This window comes from Daldinia loculata, assembly GCF_022478755.1.
Source record: "Daldinia loculata strain CBS 113971 unplaced genomic scaffold F4817scaffold_46, whole genome shotgun sequence".
Lineage (NCBI taxonomy): Eukaryota > Fungi > Ascomycota > Sordariomycetes > Xylariales > Hypoxylaceae > Daldinia > Daldinia loculata.
In genome coordinates this window covers 110329-129329 of record NW_026054900.1, presented here as the reverse complement: position 1 = coordinate 129329, position 19001 = coordinate 110329, and the positions used below count along the sequence as shown (strand labels likewise).

The 19001-nt window shown below is 45.0% G+C and overlaps 3 protein-coding genes across 3 annotated transcripts; 1 reads left to right on the top strand and 2 right to left on the bottom strand.

The window, feature by feature from the left end:
* Positions 1 to 843: 843 nt before the first annotated feature.
* Positions 844 to 5083, bottom strand: F4817DRAFT_345716 (RecF/RecN/SMC protein). Its single transcript, XM_049304304.1, has 4 exons — positions 4825 to 5083; positions 1931 to 4751; positions 1438 to 1873; positions 844 to 1382 (listed from the first exon to the last, which is right to left on the bottom strand). The coding sequence occupies exons 1-4, from the start codon at positions 4860 to 4862 to the stop codon at positions 1087 to 1089; spliced, it is 3591 nt and encodes a 1196-aa protein (XP_049156515.1). The 5' UTR covers positions 4863 to 5083; the 3' UTR covers positions 844 to 1086.
* A 4565-nt stretch (positions 5084 to 9648) lies between these two features.
* Positions 9649 to 16543, top strand: F4817DRAFT_345707 (uncharacterized protein). Its single transcript, XM_049304303.1, has 5 exons — positions 9649 to 10300; positions 10369 to 10386; positions 10594 to 15936; positions 15991 to 16051; positions 16106 to 16543. The coding sequence occupies exons 1-5, from the start codon at positions 10284 to 10286 to the stop codon at positions 16346 to 16348; spliced, it is 5682 nt and encodes a 1893-aa protein (XP_049156514.1). The 5' UTR covers positions 9649 to 10283; the 3' UTR covers positions 16349 to 16543.
* A 506-nt stretch (positions 16544 to 17049) lies between these two features.
* On the bottom strand, positions 17050 to 18520 carry F4817DRAFT_345706 (uncharacterized protein). The gene has a single exon (XM_049304302.1). The coding sequence runs from the start codon at positions 18307 to 18309 to the stop codon at positions 17212 to 17214; it is 1098 nt and encodes a 365-aa protein (XP_049156513.1). The 5' UTR covers positions 18310 to 18520; the 3' UTR covers positions 17050 to 17211.
* Positions 18521 to 19001: the final 481 nt, after the last annotated feature.

The following is a 19001-nucleotide window of genomic DNA, read 5'->3' as shown; positions in this document are numbered from 1 at the left end:
CGAAATAGTCTTAACAAGCTTTACGGCAGTTAGCAGCACGGCCACCGTCGGTTCTTACGAGGTTAGATTCGTCTGAAGCGACGAAGGCCCAAGTGACTCAAGATTCGAAGATGAGACGATTCCCATCTTTCATCCTTTACCCAATCAGCCTTTTGGTCACGGTCCTTGTCATTCTTATGAGAATGCCAGCCTTAGACCGGACCAGCTCTGGCTATAGGACCGTCACATCGCGTACTCTTAATAGCATACATTGACTTGACTTCACCCGAATCAGCAGTTCGCATACCTTAAGCCGATGAATAGTGCCCTCGTACAATGGTCAGGTTAGTTGAATGAGATCAAAAAGCATGTTTTCACAGCGGTAGTGGTTGGCTTATCTCTAGCCAAGCCCCCCCCCCCCCTCCGCAACCAACTCATCCTTTGAGGAGGTCGATAGTGTAGAACAAGAATACCTTAGATAAAGAGCTTGTGGACGTATCAATGATTTGAATGGAATAGGTTTATAGTCCTTCACAGTAGCGAATTCATTATTCGATTACTTTAGGTGCTTGGATCCACCCTCGAACATTTTATACCAGTATATGGGCCAGTCATGGCTTTGTAGAAGCGTATTGTATGAAATGCCTGGATGTCTGGGATCCTGGTTGTTGACGGACTGTTTAAACTACGTGGCCAACCACTACACCAAGATCATATGAGATCAAGACTGTTAGATTGAGAATCAGCTTCAATCTCAACCCTGCTAAGAAGTGAATAGTCAAAAAGACCCATTACCTCAAAAGGTAGTGAAGTTAGCCCTTAGCTTATGCGATAGAATTAGGAGTGTCTGGTCAGATCAAGAGGTCTCAAGACTTATATCTTTCCCTTAAATATGAATAATAAATAATTTTCATTAGCATCCCTCGAAGCATAAGCTACATCATACAGCGGCAATAAATAACAGCGTCAAGCTTCTCGCGTGCCTCATGGTATACAACGCAGTATGGCTTGACTTCACGTAAACTCCTTCGCCTAAGACCATATACACATAGACCCGCACCGCACCGCACCCCTCGGCTTAGCATGACTCGTGGTTTTGCCGCGAATTTACCTCGGTGCCTGGCCTTCGACGAAGTCGAGCGCCTGCTCCGTACTCACGCAGTTGATCGTGCTGTTCTTGTTGCGGAACAGCACGCCGTAGCACCTGTCGGCCACGTGCACGATCTCCGGTCGGAACGTCGTGCAGATAAACTGCGTGCCCGCCTCAGCCGAAATGGACTGCAGGAGCCCAGCCACGGCTGTTCGGTATTGCGCATCCAGGTTGGCGTCGACCTCGTCGAAGATGACCATAGGGCTGGATTCTGTCTGTTGGAGGGCAAAGATGAGACAGAGAGCGCAGAGACCTATTATGCTTGTTAGTCTAGGATGATATATTAAATAGAAGATTGTGCGACTGACTCTTTTGACCACCTGAGAGCTGCTGGATGCGCTGTTGCTCGTCTGCGGTCTTGGAGTTGAACGAGACGCTGATACCGACGCCTGTGTAGTTCTCTACGCTACTCCGTTGTTCCTCGTCAGAGTCGTCAGGGTCGACTCGTCGATCGGCTCTGCGTTGAATCACTAGGCGGCCATGGCCAGCAGGCACTAGACGTTGGAAGATGGTAGCAAATTCCTTGGACACTTGCTTGAATGTTCGCTCGATCGCCTCATCTTTGCGTTGATCGAGGTGAGCAACAAGCTCCTCAATTGACGCCTGTGACTGGTCGAGTTCCTTGCGACGCTTCAGTAGCTGGTCTTGTTGGTTGGTAAAGCTGTTGTATTGCTCGAAAGCTTTCTTGTTAACATGCTTGTACTTCTTCAGGGCATCGTTAACCTTCTTTAAACGCGATACAACCTATGATGCAGAGTTAGCTGGTAATGAACATGTCTTCTTACGAAGGGTTAGACGTACGGTCTTATGATCAAACCTCTCGTATTTTTCGAAGGCTTCTTCTGGCAAGACACCGAGGTCTCGAATATTCTTGGCTAGCTCTGTCGCCCTTGTTGTCAACAAAGCCTTCATCTGCCTGTTCTTATCCATCCTCTTCTCCTGCTTCTTGATCTCTCTTGCAATCTCCTGTTGTTGTGCTTCCTTCTCAGCCTTTTGCTTTTCTAGGCTCGCAATCTTAGATTCGGCGGATTCGATTTGTTGATCGTTGGCCTTAATCTTGCTCTGAACTGAAGCTATTGCCGTTTGTGCTTTCTTGAGCTCTCGCTTGGCTTCTTTTAAGTTAGTAGTACCACTGGAAGCAGTCTCAAACGCTTGACTAGTGAGCTGATCGAGTTTGAGCTGGAGGTTTGTTCGCAGATCCAGCTCTAGTTTTCGCTTGCGACTTTCAAGCTCTCTCCGCTTATTGCTGACCTCATTCCACTCTTTTTGTAACTCTTGAACGGTGGCACCGAGGTTCTCAAGTTGTTTCTCCTCGCTAGCTGTCAAGACCTTCTTAAAGTCCGAAGCCAGCTCGGCTTCATGTGCGCTGAGGTTATCTTGGAACTGCTTCATGTTCCTCTCGACAACATCTCGCCGTTTGATTGCAGCCTCAAGTCGATCTCTTTCACGATCTACCTGGTTATTCTTTGCATTCAATTCTGCTCGCAGCGGTCCATAGCCATCTTCCATTTGTCGGAGTCTCTGCGCTAGCCTGCGCTCCTCGCCTAACGCGTTGGTGATCTCTTGGTCCTTTTGCTCTATTCTCTTTTGTATGTCGTTTGCCTTAGACTTTAGCTGATCGTATTCTTCCCTCCACTTGTTAACGGCTCGTACGGCTTCTAAACGCGATTTTCGCGTATCGATATATCCACCCGTCATTGCACCACGCTTATTACTGGTATCTCCGTCTGGAGTAACACCATTTACACCATGGCTTCGCGCGTATTGGCTGGCAATTGTGAGGTTTGGACATATAATTGTGTTGCCGAAGACTTGCTGAAACGCTTTTTCATATTCGGCGCTGTACTTGATCTTGCTGAGTAACGGAACCGCATCGTTAGCTCTTGGAAGGTTCGGCATCCGTGGCTTTAATCTAGAGAGTGGCATAAATGTGATTCTCCCTCCGAAGTTTTTCTGAAGCGTACTGGCCAGATATGTCGCAGTGTCGTCGTTATCGACCACGTAGTGAAACAAACTGGCACCAGCGACCTGTTCTACCGGCAACCGGTACGCCTCGTTAACATCCAGGAGCTCAGCTAACGTACCGTACGCACCCGGGATGTCATTCTCGCGCTTCATTCGTTGTATGTATGCTATACCTCGAGAGGTGGAGCGGTCCATGGTATGAGATAGTTCCCGTTCGGCATTGGCCAACTCGCCTTGAGCGTTTGCGATGATTGTCTCCAACTTGTCGTCTTCTCGGCGGAGTAGTTTTCGCTCTTCGTTGAGCTTGTCTAGGACATCTTTCGCGTTGGTGACTTCTTCGGCGAGAGCGAGTCGATCGCCACCAAATCCTTCGTTTCTCTGTCGTAGGTTTGCAATCTCGTTCTCGAGCTGCTGGATAGTAGCCTGAATAGTTTTAACTTCTTCATCAGCGTCGAGACGATTCGCCCTTTGCTGACTCAGCGTTACGTTGAGTTCATCTATTTCTTTTCGCAACCACGCGTCCCGCTCTGCCTTGCTTTTGAATTGACTTCCCCTGGTCTGCTTTGTAAAGAGGCGCTGCCGTCCAGCTTCTGCCGAATCTAAAGCTTGTTTGATTTCTGCCTCCTTCCGTTTTGCCTTCTCAAAATCAGGTGTCAACTTCTTTAGTTCGGCCTCCCTCTGTGCTATTGTCGTCTTCACTTCGTCTAGCTCTGCGTCATGTTGGGATCTGGCTTGTTCTTGAGCTGACATGCTGTCCGATAAACTCTTGACGACCAACTCGGCGTTCGCCATCGCCTTGGCACTTTCTCGGCGGTCTTCGTCAAGCTGCCGACGGTCTATACGAAGAAGCTCCATCTGTTGTTGGAGCTTATGTATCTCGGCGTCTAGAGTAGCGATGACTCTCATACCCGAGTTATATGCTTCGCGGTTCTCGTCCGTATCCTCGATACCACCCTGACGCGATTCTTCTAATTCTTCCAGAGCCTCCTGCGTAGCGACTTGGTCTTTGTGATAATACGCGTACTCTAAGCATCTACGCTCGCGATCCTTGTCCTGGTAGTCGCGCAGCTCCTCCTTCTCTTCCTCCAGCTCGCTTAGACGTTCCTTAATATAATCTAGTAGTTCGTCGATCTTCTCCCTTTTATTATTCGTTTCCGTCATGATCTTAAGCGACTCTGCGCGGCGGGATTCGTAAACTTGAGTTCCAGCAACTTCCTTTAGTAGATTCAACCGCTCCGACTCTTTCATATTAGTAAGGGCCGTGACACGTCCCTGTGGTACGATATAGTAGGGGTTCGACCTCGAAAATCCGGCGGCCTCGAGCAGATTTGCGACATCTGCTTTGGTAGAGACCTTCTTATCGACCGAGTACTCGTCCTTCTTTAGACCAATTGTGCGGCGTAGAACAACCTCCTTGTTTCCGGTCGGAAATCGGTCATCACTATTATCGAAGATAACTTCGACATAAGCAGACATAACTGCCGAACCTGAGCCTTCGTGTAGTAGCGCCTGGCGTTCCTCGCGATTCATTTGGGTGTATGCATCACTCAGGACGAATCGTATCGCGGCGAAAAAGTTACTCTTTCCAGAACCATTGCGACCCACGATGACATTCGTACCGGGCGAAAAGGGCTCCATGACCGTCTGGTCCTTGTAGCTGCATATGGAATAGACATTAGTATGGTAGAACTGAAATTTATGGCGGATTATGATGACTTGTCAACGCGCACCTCTTAAAGCCTTGTATGATGATCTGTTTTATGTACATGGTCGCGGTAGGCGCTGCCGATCGGGCAGCTCGAATCTAGTGTCAGAATTATTGTCGCAGGACAGTATTAAACTTTAAAAAAGAGGCTTGCGAATGTTGCGATAACATAGGTTAGGTAATGTTCGTCAATGTTCGTCAAACCTTGAAATTGACACGTAAAATGAAAATGTACAGCCGACGCGTTTTCGAGCGCGGTGATTTCGGGGGTGGGGGAGTGAATCTAGGCGGGATCATTCTAAGCTGGTAAATTTGAGGGCGCAGCTCATCCCAAAGTTATCCTGGACCATCAGCCCAAAGTCTAACCTGATTTGGCAAAGGTTTAAACTTTGGATCCAACAGCCTGAGCGCAAGATTTGATTGGTTAAATCTTAAGGTCCCACATTAGATTCAATTCAACTCAATTCAATTCAATTCAATTACAAAATATGAGGCATTTCATCCACGAAATAATAAGGAAACAGGGATTAATTCGTAATTGCATTGTGTTCCGTATAGTAGTAAGGTATTTAGGTACTTAAGTATGTACGATGCGTAATGCGAATAGTTTCATGCGATGTTTGTTATCTAATCAGCAATTTAATCAACACGTGACATGGTTTATGTAATCTGTCATACTTAAAAGTTTTTTTAAAATTAAAATAAATTAATTAATTATTGGTTAATCGATAATCGATTATTAATCGATTATTAATTAATTAATAATTAATTTTAATAAATTTCATTAAATTTTAAAACGGTGTATAAAATGTATATTTATACATATATAATATTAATGAAATAGTAATTAAATTTTGGGTGCGCTAATACTATTACGGTGGAATGAAGGTCCACATTTGCCTTATTGGGTTAGACTTTGGGCTGATGGTCCAGGATAACTTTGGGGTGAGGTGTAAACTCGGTAAATTTCATAGCTGGTTTAGCTTGCTACCTAGTAGCTGCACGCTTTAGCCGTAGCGTTTGCTTAGGTGGGTTAGTAATAAACTGCCCAGTTTGCCAGCTACATGTACCTACGAAGTAGATTGTAGACTGTGGCTTCGGTGGCTTTGCGGTCACATGTTTCAGGGATGCAGAAAGACGCTTAAGGATGGAAGATACGGAGATCCGGTCTCGTTTCTTTGTCTTAGGCTTTTCTTTCTACATAGTATGTATTCCATCTTGATCTCGATCATCTGATTGTTTAATGCTCGTACAATTAACGCCTAGGCTGGGTACCTACCCGGGTAAGGGGGGTCCTAGGACAATATGATTCTAAAATGTTGAAATGTACTATAATGTCAATTCGGGGAAAGCCTGTTAATAGAGCTGTACTAGAATTATATAAAATAATAATAATTTTACTTTCGATCTTTTCCGTAAAAATATACACACGCACTAACCATACATTCCAGCACAAGCCCCTTTTATAAAAATAATATTATAATTAAAATAGCTTTAATATTGTCGATTTTATACTGTTTTAATAAATGTTACTATGGCTTTAAAATTAAAATAAAAAAAAAACTTTTGTAAAAAAATAATATTTATAAAAATAAAATATTATTATCCTCGATAATAAGCGTTTTTGTTAATATAATAAAATTTGTTAATACGGTTATTACATTTACTTTATTACGTTAATTTTAATTTAATATAATTAATATAATAAAGTTTATTAATACGGTTATTATACTTGTTTTATTACGTTAAATTTATATAAAATTAATTAATTTAATAAAATCATACGTTTTATTATTTTAATAATAAATAAGCTTTATTAATATAATAGTTTTTAAAAGTTTAAAATACTTTAATTAATTTAAAAAAAATAAACGTTTTAATATACTTTATATAAAATAATAAATTATTTTTTTACACACGTACGTAATATAATATAATATAATATTTTATAATTAATTTAAATAATCCGTAAATTTATAATTTAACTTTTAATTTAACTTATAATTTAACTTATAATCATTTAAATCTTATTGTAATTTAATAAAAAAATAAATAATTTTAAATATTTTAAAATAAAAAGTATTTAAAATAACCTTTTTTTAATTTTTATTTAATATATATATATCCTTTAATATATAATACCCATTAAATAAATATATTAATAATACTATTAATATTATATTAAAATATATATTACGTTAATGTTTTTATTATAAACATAATATAATTATATACCATATACATTTTATTTGTATAACCTTAAAATTATACAATTAATATACTATTAAAAATACAATATTAGTAAAAAAATAATATTAACTTAATTTTATTAAACTATTATTTTTATTATTATATTTAAATTAAATCTAAAACTTTAAAAATATTTTTATTAAAATAATAAAAATCTCTAAGTCAAATAATATCCGATACAAAACGTGTAAGTCTCTATTGTTTAAATAAATTATTTTAACCTTTTTTTTATAATGTTGACAGATTGGTATCAGTCTGTTCTAGGACCCCCCCCACCCGGGTAGGTATTTAGGCACTAGATATTCTGTGTGCATAATGCATATAATCCAATAGCCCTATGAACTTATGTACGAAGTATTGAGTGCGGCTCCATAACTTTTCCTTACCTCATAGTCTTATTAAATATAAACCTCTTCAAACCCCATAATCTTCCAACATAGGTAGGTAATTTAAGTTTCCTGAATGCTGGTGTTCTAGGTGGACGACGTGAAATACATAAAGAGTGCGCATGCACGTTTCGGCACTGGATGGCCCCTAAATCGAACCAGGCCATCCTTAATATCCTCATCTACAATGAAACAATATAAACGACTGGCAATCCTAATCCATACAATATTGAGAATCCAACAAGAACGCAAGCGGCTGTCGTCGGAACTTGAATACAGGCTACTTTGTTGTGTCTTGAGATACTTTAACGCAGCCTTATCTGCATCTGCAATTTTTCATTTTCTTCACTGGCCAGATTCTTGTCTACTGCTCGAAGTCTGATTATGTATATTGTGATAGGTAGGCACTAGCATAAGTAGTGGAGTATTGGTAGGCAAACGCTTTGTCCCGGCTGCCCGGCTATGCTTACCTTTTAGATCTAAGAAGCCTTGTGTACGGAAACACGCATTCATTGGTACAGGCTGTAAAAACTCCGACCTAGGAAATCTTTGAACGAGGTTCATCATGCATAGGTAGGTATACTATAGTCGCACATACCTGCATACATACATAATTAGAGCGAGTACGGCGTTGTCATCGCTCTATGTATGCTCGCAGATTGGAGGTCGGGATAGTTAGATGGATATCGTGATGTGCGGTTTATTAGCTCCAAAATATTCCGTATGCAAGTTGACTTCCACATTGGTGTTTTGATCGCCCCGTTGCAACCCCCGGCCAATTTGGTCGATCGCGCCAAGCTTGCGGCACAGAAACCGTAAGCTACCGAACCTGTCAATACATACCGACTGCAGGGCAGCTAGGGTTTAAGATGAAGCAGAAACGTGTGCCTGTTGACGATGATGAACATACACTATGTAGAGAAGCAAGTGAAACGGAGAACCATCACCGCAATAATCAGTTTCTCGTGTATGTCAAGTTCAGTCTAAATGTTTACGTCCTCTAAATATCTCCCCAAGAGCTCAGAAATGGACACGTATTTGGAAGTCAATATTTGTAGGTACGAAGGAGTTTGTAGAGGCCAAGAAACTCGTCATTCCAACAAGCCACCATATTTTTTTAAAGAGTGGGTCTCCTACGGCTTTAGCCACTAGCGCATGGGCTGGTTGAGCTAAGGAATTAAGCGAGAAAGCACGCACTTGGACAGGTGAACTACGAAGTACGTACAAGATACAGGAGAAGAACATGGCCGAAGATCTTAGTCGACTTCTCTTCCTAGCAGCCTTTGCATGATGCCCTCTACTTTTCTAAGAAGGTTTCGCAGCTGGAAACATGGATTAGTATTTTGTGTAGTTAATGCTGCATTCTAGAACTAAATTATCCCAAAGTCCAAAGGGAAAGGGGATCTTCACAAAACAAGGTCACTTGTAGCCATCATAATGCTGTAATACAGGATAACGTTGGTAGGAAATACATGTCTTTCAAAGTGAAAGGTTCAACGCGTGGACTTGAGCTTATTCAAGGCCATCAGGCTTGACTCAAGTCGACTCAGCTGCTGACAGCTGGTAGTGACTGCTCAATTAGGAAAGGCGGCTATCTTATGGTTGGAGCTCAGACCAGCAGGGGCCCCCAAGGCAGATCAAAACGTGTATAAAAGTATCCATACATACAGGAATATTAAGGAAGCCGGTGCCCTCATCTGCGACGACTTGCTGCTGCACATCCCGCCATATTTTTCTGACAGGCACCACAGACCCCGGCCACCCCAATCCGCCCAATCCGCCCAACCTAAGCAGCCAAAGTCAATCAAAGGCGTGCACGCGCCACCGCATAGCAACAACCAAAAGGTGATATTCTGACATCCACCTATTCCGCCTATGGCTTGAGAATCTTTAGAGCCTCTCTAAGGTACCTATTATTTCAGTTGCCAAACTTCAACGGCTGCAACGACTGCGGTTTCTATTTTATTTAAAACAACCATTTTGCGTCATAAGCATCAATACTTTTCTACAACGCGACTTACGGTATTTTAGCGTTATTTTCGGGTTATAGTTAATGTATGCGGCTTGGTCATAATTTTTTTTTTCTAATTCTTTCATCGTTCGCCTATCTTACTACATACAACGAACGAACTTAGCTGCCGCATCGCTGATCGTTAGCATCGCGATACTACACTGCAGGGTATGTGCCTTTCCTATTTTTGACCCATATATTCTTTCATTCTCAGTTCTTGATTACACACCATCGTTACACAATACCCTTGCATGCCTCACTATTGTACACACTTCTCTTATTGGATTTCTCATTGGACTTTAGTCTATTATTATCCATCCCATCCTGATCATTTCCCCATACACGCCATTATCGCGTATGGAAGGGACCGCGACTTTGATTTAGTTACGGTTCCTGTCGACGTCGAGGGCGCTTTTGGACCAATAAGAAAGAACAAGTGTTTGCTTCAAATCGATGTTCCTAAAGGAACACTGATGGTTTTTTTTCTCTCTTGAAGCTTAGTCACGTAGGAAACAAGAGATGCAGCAGATGCAGCAGATGCAACAAGAGTTGTATTGGACCTAGGCTACCTTACTCAGGTAGCAAGTCCAGAATCACAATAGCCTCTTTATTTGTACTCGACTTACAACTTACAATACATGTGCATGTTCAAGACACAAAGTCCTGCATCCTACATCCAACATCTCAATATCTCAACCTATTACTTTCCCCTACACTAATGTCAGATATGATATTTTGCTGTTTATCAAAGAACACGCAATACTAACCAACGCCTGCAGATCGTTATTATGAAATGAATCTCTGCCAGGTATTGGCACTGTAGCCTAGGCGTGATTTATGAAGATGGCGTCAAGGTGAGTCCTATCTACCCTCTCACAGCATGAGTTAAGGAACACAGACTGACCCATAGAACGTATTACAGGCTTGACCGTCTCGTCACGTAAGTAATTATTTGTTTGTTGCTCGTCCTACCCATGTCCAATCGACAAGGGGGTTAGCTGCTATTGCAGCTCGAGTATATCCCCATTCGCCTTGTTTATTGACACTTTCATGAACTCGCTCATGCGACCAAAGGTCAACTAGAACAGTCAAATTAATAAGCTTTGTCAGTTATTACCTTATGTATTTAATTACTGACTCTTTGTAGAATCCTCGAGACAGGCAGTACAAAGTTAATTAAAGATACTGCCGTCAATCAATTAGCTGATTGGCAAAAACAACACCCCGAGGAACTCTTCAACCTACTATCTAGAGTTGTACCTTACCTTCGTCACAAGGACTGGGACACTCGAGCTACTGCGGCCAAGGCTCTTGGTAAAATTATCGAGAACGCTCCCTTTTATGATCCTAATGAGGATGAGGATCCTACCATAGCGAAGAAGGAAGAGGTCAGCGGTGAACCCGACTTCGTGAAAAAGGAGGAAAACGACGAGTCGCCGTTATCCTCCGATGAGTACTTCAAGCCTGAGGCGTTAGATGTCTCAATTATACTCAAATATGGTCGTGAGCTGCTAAGGACCGGTAATGTGGATTACGGATTTGCCAGTCTTGACCCTCAAGCGCGGCTCGCGCATCAAAAGAAGACGCTCACAGGCCGGCTTGGGCTGTTGGGCAGACGATTCGAAGATGAGGAGGTTCCGATCACGGCTGAAAAATCAGCCAGTCCTTTCACGCTGCAGGATCCTAACCCTACTAATGGTGTAACTCGTCAGGATACTATTGCTAGTGTTGGGTCTAATCAGCCAGCCGAAGAGTCCGGTTTAAGCGCTCGACAGCTAAATGTTCTTAAAAGAAAACGGAAGAGAGATGCACAAAAGGCCGCCCAAGGAAAAAGTGGCTTTGGTGACTTATCCATACGCCGTTCTTTTACCGCGGGATCAGAAGGGTTGGACGATACACCTATGCCAGATGCCGATACGAAGAAGGGCGGAAAGACGGACTACTTCAGTCTTGATCGACCAGCCGACGTCGATGAGGATACCAAGATCGTCTCCGAGTTTAAAGGGCCAGTTGTTACCATTAAAACAGAAATCGAGACAGAAGACGAGCTTCAAGGGTCGGAATGGCCGTACGAACGCCTGTGTGAGTTTCTCAAGATCGACATATTCGATGCGCAGTGGGAGACGCGCCATGGTGCTGCACTGGGCCTGCGAGAGATACTACGGGTACACGGTGCCGGAGCTGGCCGGCTGAGAGGGAAATCGAGAGTCGAGAACGATGCGTTTAACAGAAAGTGGCTGGATGACATGGCCTGCCGACTCTGTTGCGTGCTCATGCTGGACAGATTCACAGATTATGCCTCCGACACATCTGTCGCACCAATTCGAGAGACTGTTGGTCAGACTCTGGGCTCATTCCTGAAACACGTGCCACCGGCGTCTGTTTATAGTATTTATCGAATTTTGCTTCGAATGGTGATGCAGCAGGACCTTGGTTTGGATAGGCCAATCTGGGCTGTCTGCCATGGTGGCATGGTAGGCTTGCGATATGTTGTTGCGGTGAGAAAGGATTTGTTACTCCAGCACAACGATATGATTGATGGTATAGTCCAAGCTGTCATGAAGGGTCTCGGTGACAGCGACGACGATGTCCGATCTGTCAGTGCGGCCACCTTGATCCCCATAGCCCAGGAGTTCGTCAAGCTTCGACCAGGGGCACTCGACGAACTAATTTACATCATGTGGGAAAGTCTGTCCAGCTTAGGAGATGACCTTAGTGCTAGCACGGGTAAGATTATGGATCTATTAGCTACTCTCTGCGGCTTCCCCGAGGTCTTAGAAGCAATGAAGCATTCTGCCGAACAAGACGAAGAGAGATCTTTCACGCTATTAGTTCCGCGACTTTATCCATTCTTACGACATACAATAACCTCGGTTCGTCTTGCCGTCTTGAAAGCTCTCATGACGTTTGTCAATCTCGGCACAGAATCCCAAGGTTGGCTTGATGGAAGGATCCTCCGATTGATATTCCAAAATATGCTCGTGGAACGTGACCAGGAGACTCTCCGCATGTCCATGGATCTGTGGGCTGCTCTAGTTAAATGCCTGGCGAAGAATCCAGATAAGCTGGCCCATGAGTTTGCCCCACATATTGATGCCCTTATGCAACTTACTCTACATCCTGTTGGAGTCTCTCGGCATCCTATACCTATGAATGGTGCGCTCTTCCTTAAACCATCCGGAGGCACATACTCAGTACCCGGTTTCGCCCCTTCAACTGCACGTAAGGGTTCCGAGCCAGAGGGAGAGCGAGCTACGAAGAGGCGAAAGAAGTCCACTAAGGTGGACGATCCGCCCCCAACTGCTCACTCACACGATCTCGATGGCCACATGATGCAAGGAGATGTAGACCTAGTCGGGATCGATACCCTTGTCCGCTCTCGTGTCTCTGCAGCAGCAGCAATGGGCTTGATCATGTCGCTTGTGCCTACGCAGCACCTAGAGTCCTACGATGCTACGCTCGTCCCGGGACTAGCATCATCCTATTCATCTACCCAACTCGCGGCGTGCATAGTGATCGACGAATACGCTCGAAACTGCGTTTCATCTCAAGCCGAGACGTCGAGATATATGGGCGAATTGCAAAAGATCGTAGATTTGGAACGACCTTCCCAATATCGTGATCTAGTGAGTTACGTTCAACGGGTACGTTCACAATGCCAACAGCTCATGAGTCTCTTCAGAGACCATGGCAAAGTGCCTCAACACAAACTTCCAGCTCTTCCTGTTGTTGTGCAAGGCGAGGCAGAAGCAGGCCCAGGAGCTTTTTCTCTCACTACGGCTGAGAAGTGCATCAACGAGGATTTCGAAAGATTAAAGAGAGTTATGGTACCAGCGCAACGCTTGATTGCTAATCAGCAACTCAACGAACTTCGCGCAGCTGCGGTAGAAGCGATCGAGGACGCCAAGTCTATCAAAGACACGCGAGACGTTCGTATTAGAGCTGCAGCGGCCTGCGCTCTCATAGCAATGAAAGTGCTCCCCAAGAAACCAAGCCCTCTAATCAAGGCTATCATGGATAGCATCAAGCTAGAGGAGAACCAGCAACTCCAGACTCGCTCTGCTGACACAATTGGCCGGCTAGTCCAATTATTCACCGAGAAAGGCCGGCGGGGCCCCGCCGACAAGGTCGTTTCTAATCTAGTCAAGTTCTCCTGTGTTGAGGTTGCCGAAACGCCCGAGTTTCCAGTTCACGCAACGAAGACAAGTATCATCCTATCAATGCAAAAAGAGGAAGACAGAGTTGATCATGGGCCAGACGCTGCTAAGTTTGCCCGGGAAGCTAAAGGCGCTCGCATCACCCGACGGGGAGCGAAAGAAGCTCTCGAGATTCTCTCCCGTACGTTCGGTGCAGATCTGTTTACTACAGTCCCGAGTTTGAGGGCTTTTATGGAAGAACCTTTGATGAAAGCATTTTCAGGCGAACTGCCTGCTGAAGCCAAGGATCCTGAGGATCTGTTCGGGCAGGAAATCGTAGATGCTATGTCGGTTATCCGGACCATGACACCGACGTTAGACAAAGCCCTTCACCCATTCATAATGCAACAGGTACCACTTGTCATCAAGTCACTCCATTCAGAATTATCCATATTTCGATACATGGCTGCAAAATGCTTGGCCACTATCTGCAGTGTCATCACCGTGGAGGGCATGACTGCCCTCGTGGAGAAAGTGCTGCCTTCTATTAACAACCCCATAGACCTACAGTTCCGTCAAGGCGCGATAGAAGCTATTTATCACTTGATTGCCGTCATGGGTGACGGCATCCTCCCTTACGTCATCTTCCTCATCGTGCCTGTTTTAGGTCGTATGAGCGACTCGGACAACGATATTCGCCTGATTGCGACTACATCCTTTGCTACGTTGGTTAAACTAGTACCCCTCGAAGCTGGCATCCCTGATCCACCTGGTCTCTCCGAAGAGCTACTAAAGGGTAGAGACCGCGAGAGAACATTTATCGCACAGCTCCTTGATCCCAAGAAAGTTGAGCCGTTCAAAATACCAGTCGCAATCAATGCTGAGTTGCGTTCGTACCAACAAGAGGGTGTCAATTGGCTTCATTTCCTAAACAGGTACCACCTCCATGGTATCCTCTGCGATGATATGGGTCTTGGAAAGACGCTTCAGACCCTTTGTATCGTCGCGAGTGATCATTACAACAGAGCAGAAGAGTTCAAAAAGACCAGTGCTCCAGACGTGCGAAAGCTCCCATCCCTTATTGTCTGCCCACCAACGCTCTCAGGACATTGGCAGCAGGAGTTAAAGACGTTCGCACCTTTCCTAAACGTCACCGCTTTCGTTGGACCTCCTACCGAAAGAAGGGCCAAGGCAGCTCAGTTCGCCTCGACCGACGTCGTCATTACTTCATATGAAGTTTGCCGTAACGATACCGACTATCTTGAGAAGCAGAGTTGGAATTACATTGTGCTTGATGAAGGTCACTTGATCAAAAATCCCAAAGCGAAGATCACCCTTGCCGTAAAGAGACTCGCCAGTAATCATCGATTAATCCTAACCGGCACACCGATTCAGAACAACGTCCTAGAGCTCTGGTCGCTCTTTGACTTCTTAATGCCGGGGTTCCTTGGAGCCGAAAAGGTGTTCTTAGATCGATTTGCTAAGCCGATAGCCGCTAGTCGCTTCAGTAAAGCTTCTTCCAAGGAACAAGAAGCCGGAGCTCTAGCGATCGAAGCTCTACACAAACAAGTCTTACCATTCTTACTTCGTCGTTTGAAAGAGGAAGTTCTCGACGATCTTCCTCCCAAGATTCTCCAAAACTACTACTGCGATCTTAGCGAGCTGCAAAGGAAACTATTCGAGGACTTCACCAAGAAACAGAGCAAGAAGCTTACGGAGGAAGCCGGTCGTGATGATAAGGAAGCTAAGCAGCACATCTTCCAAGCTTTGCAGTACATGCGAAAGCTGTGTAACTCTCCGGCACTTGTTATGACACCGAGCAACAAACTTTACGACGACACCCAGCGCTTCCTTGCGAAACAAGGAACTAGCGTAGAAGACCCGGTACACGCTCCCAAGCTAACCGCTCTCAAAGACTTGTTGGTTGATTGCGGTATTGGAATTGAAGGTACCGATTCGAACGACCCTCTCTACCAGCCAATAAAGCCGCATCGCGCGTTGATTTTCTGCCAGATGAAAGAAATGCTTGACATGGTCCAGAATACAGTATTGAAGCGCATGCTTCCTTCTGTTTCATATCTACGACTCGACGGCTCTGTTGAGGCGAATAAGCGGCAGGACATCGTTAATAAATTCAACAAGGACCCCTCCTACGACTGTTTACTACTCACCACCAGCGTTGGTGGCTTAGGTCTCAACCTTACAGGAGCGGATACTGTCATCTTTGTCGAGCATGACTGGAATCCTCAACGAGATCTCCAAGCCATGGACCGTGCTCACCGAATCGGGCAGAAGAAAGTTGTCAACGTTTACCGGTTGGTTACGAGAGGCACACTAGAAGAGAAGATTCTGAGGTAAGTGCACACATATCTGCGCTTAGTTTAGCACCTACTAATTGCTGGATATAGCCTTCAAGCATTCAAGATAGATGTGGCATCTACCGTAGTGAACCAACAGAATGCCGGCTTAGTAAGTAACATCGCTCATGTGCCACGCCGAAAATCGTACTAATTCGCTCTCAAGGGAACCATGGACACGGACCAAATATTAGACCTCTTCAGCCTAGGTGATTCAGGACCGAGCCTGATATCAGATAAACCTCAAGGCACTATCGAAGGACGAGAGGAGGACATGGTGGATGTTGAAACGGGAGACGTGAGAGCACCAGGCAAGAAGGCATGGGCAGATGATCTAGGTGAACTCTGGGATAACCGCCAGTACGAGGAAAGCTTTGACTTAGACGGCTTCCTCAAAACGATGCAATAACGATTGCGATTTAAAGACTAATGAGAGTCCCGAGAAGGCCAAGTATCAGGCGCAGCATCGATAATAACGGTATGCCTATGGGCGAGGTGTACCGGCATTGTATTGTGTAGCATTGTATAATAGGAAGAACCGGCGATACGATGCATTAACTACCCTCGCAGTAGGGCTCGACTAAATATATTGACTTTACTAAAAGATGCGTTGCTGGCTCAAAGCATATCGAGTTTGACCAATCTTTAAAGCTGATATGCAGGTTAGGTTTACCTCAGGTTTGGATTTAATTTTAAGAGACCAGGCAGACATGTCTTCTAGCATGTTTGTAGCCCGGCCTATCTAGTGACTTCGGTCGGCCCCGCCTTCGGCATATACTACCATATTAGGCAAAACTTCTCGGAAGCGGTCACTCTGCTCCGCGCCGAACCTCCGACTTCACTAATATTCTCCAGCCGGACAACAACGCAGCTGCTGGCTTCCGACTACATTGCATCCGGAGTTTCCCAAGCAGCCCGGACGATAAATCACAGATCGGTAGGTAGTTTGTGTAAGTATGCACAATATACCGAAATTCTTCCCAGACGCATTTAATTGTCTCAATGTTCATTTCAGACCCTATTTTCTGTAAAACCATGAATTTCTATTGATTCATTTTTAACCCCCGGGAAGAATTCAGCTTGAAATCAACGCATATCGTTGCCGAATGAGTATACTCGTAGCCCTGGCATTGCCTCCTATCTACAAATCATCGCGAAACTCCTCCCCGGTCAATCTCTTTGCCCGCATAGCACAAGCACGACGCCCTCCTCCTCTCCTCCCCAAGCCATAGCCTTGGCCCTACCTTCGAAACCGCAGCACATATACCCTGATCAGTTATTCATCGGCCCATTTACATCATCCACCGCATAAACCCCCACCCTGATCATATCAAACCCCAGCCTTGTATTCATATCGTGCGTGTACATCTCCGCAACATACAGCGCCCCAGGCATTCTTGCTACCTTCTCTGCTTCCATGTGAATTGCTACCGCATGTTCCTCCCACCAATAATCATCTACTGGCCATCGGATCTCCTCCCTGACTCTTGAGTGTTCTAGGAACAGGGTGCCGGCGTGCTCGTTAGCTAGATCTCTCTCCGTGAATGGGGCTAGTGGTAGACGATACAGTTCGATTTCACCGCTAAGAGCGCCTATTTGCTCGTGAACCATGGCGGGAATGGATTCATCACTCTCTCCGGGTACCTGCTGGGGTGTTTCTGCCGTCATTCGCGTCATGAATTCGCACTCCACTATATAGAGAGGTAGTTTAGGCCTATTAGCAGACCACTTTTTGAGTGCGCGCTTGCTCTTGGTAAGGTCGTGCTGGAGATCCACACAGCGCCTTTCCACCCACAGAACGCGCTCTTCGCCGTTGGTTAGCGTGCGCTTGACTTTGAGTAACTTGCATGGGGTATACTCATAGACGAGTCTACGGGTTACGGCAGCTATGCCATCTTCGGAGTTATCACGGCGCGTTATTTCATCCAATTTGGCATTGGCCTGCTCACGATCTACGAACGATCCATCCAGCTGCTGGGGATCGTTCTGGATATTAGTCCTAGAGAATAATACATATTCCCATTTGTGTAAATAGGAACCTTTTCCATCTACCTCGGCTCCTGTAGACACGCCACCACGTTTATGTTTCGACGTAATAGGTGCTGCGTCAGCGGCTTGGTCTGCGACGACCGGATCTGCGATAGCCGGGGTAGCGATAAGAACATTTGCAGCGGCAGGGACATTCATAGCGGCAGGAACATTCGCAATGGCAGGAACATTCGCAGCAGCCTTGCCACTGTTTTCGGCCTCGGTGAGCATGCCTGATCGCTTATGATGATCAAAATCAATAGGTATCCTGTTTTGCAACTCTGCGATGATGGTAAGCTTCTGCATTGGCCTAGCGTAGGTTGCTGTCTGGTGTGGTGGCATCGTTCAACTCGGTTGGCTAGATATATTGATCGAGAACGGACAGTAGTACTTCCAGAGCCTGCAATATCACCCTTGCATCGGCGGTTCGAGTGGATGTTGTTTTTTTGGGTGGTATTAGAGAGTTTTCTAGATTAGAAGGCGATGATTGAAGCTAGACTAGGTCTCTTAGAGTCTCGCTATATTTCCCGAACATCGACTAGTTGCCCATGAACATCGACTAGTTGCCCATGAACATCGGCTAGTTGCCCATGAATATCGGCTAGTTGCCCATGAATATTGGCTAGTTGCGCTTGGGTATCTGCAAGTCTTGCTTGGATGTCCCGGAGCAAATTGAGCATGTCATTTTGCTGCTGGAAGACTAGCACGCGAGCGAACTGAGGAACTTGATCTGCTAGGAGCTGAAAAGCAGCACTGATTTGCTCTAAGTCGGGCTGCAATTGATTGTTGTCCATATTCTAATTTAACGATTTATCTTGATGATGTTGCTGCGTCGTGATTTAGAGGAAGTGTGTCTTGGGTTAGAAAATGATAGGTCAAGAAAATGAAAAATGGTAGGTCGAGAAAGTGGAAAATGGTAGGTCAAAAAATGGCAGGTCGAAGCAGCCACCTTATATATCAGAAGGCACTGCTCTAAATACTTTATTTGCAAACCTTATCAGCAAACTTTATTAGCTTGGTCAGACTAAAATAAC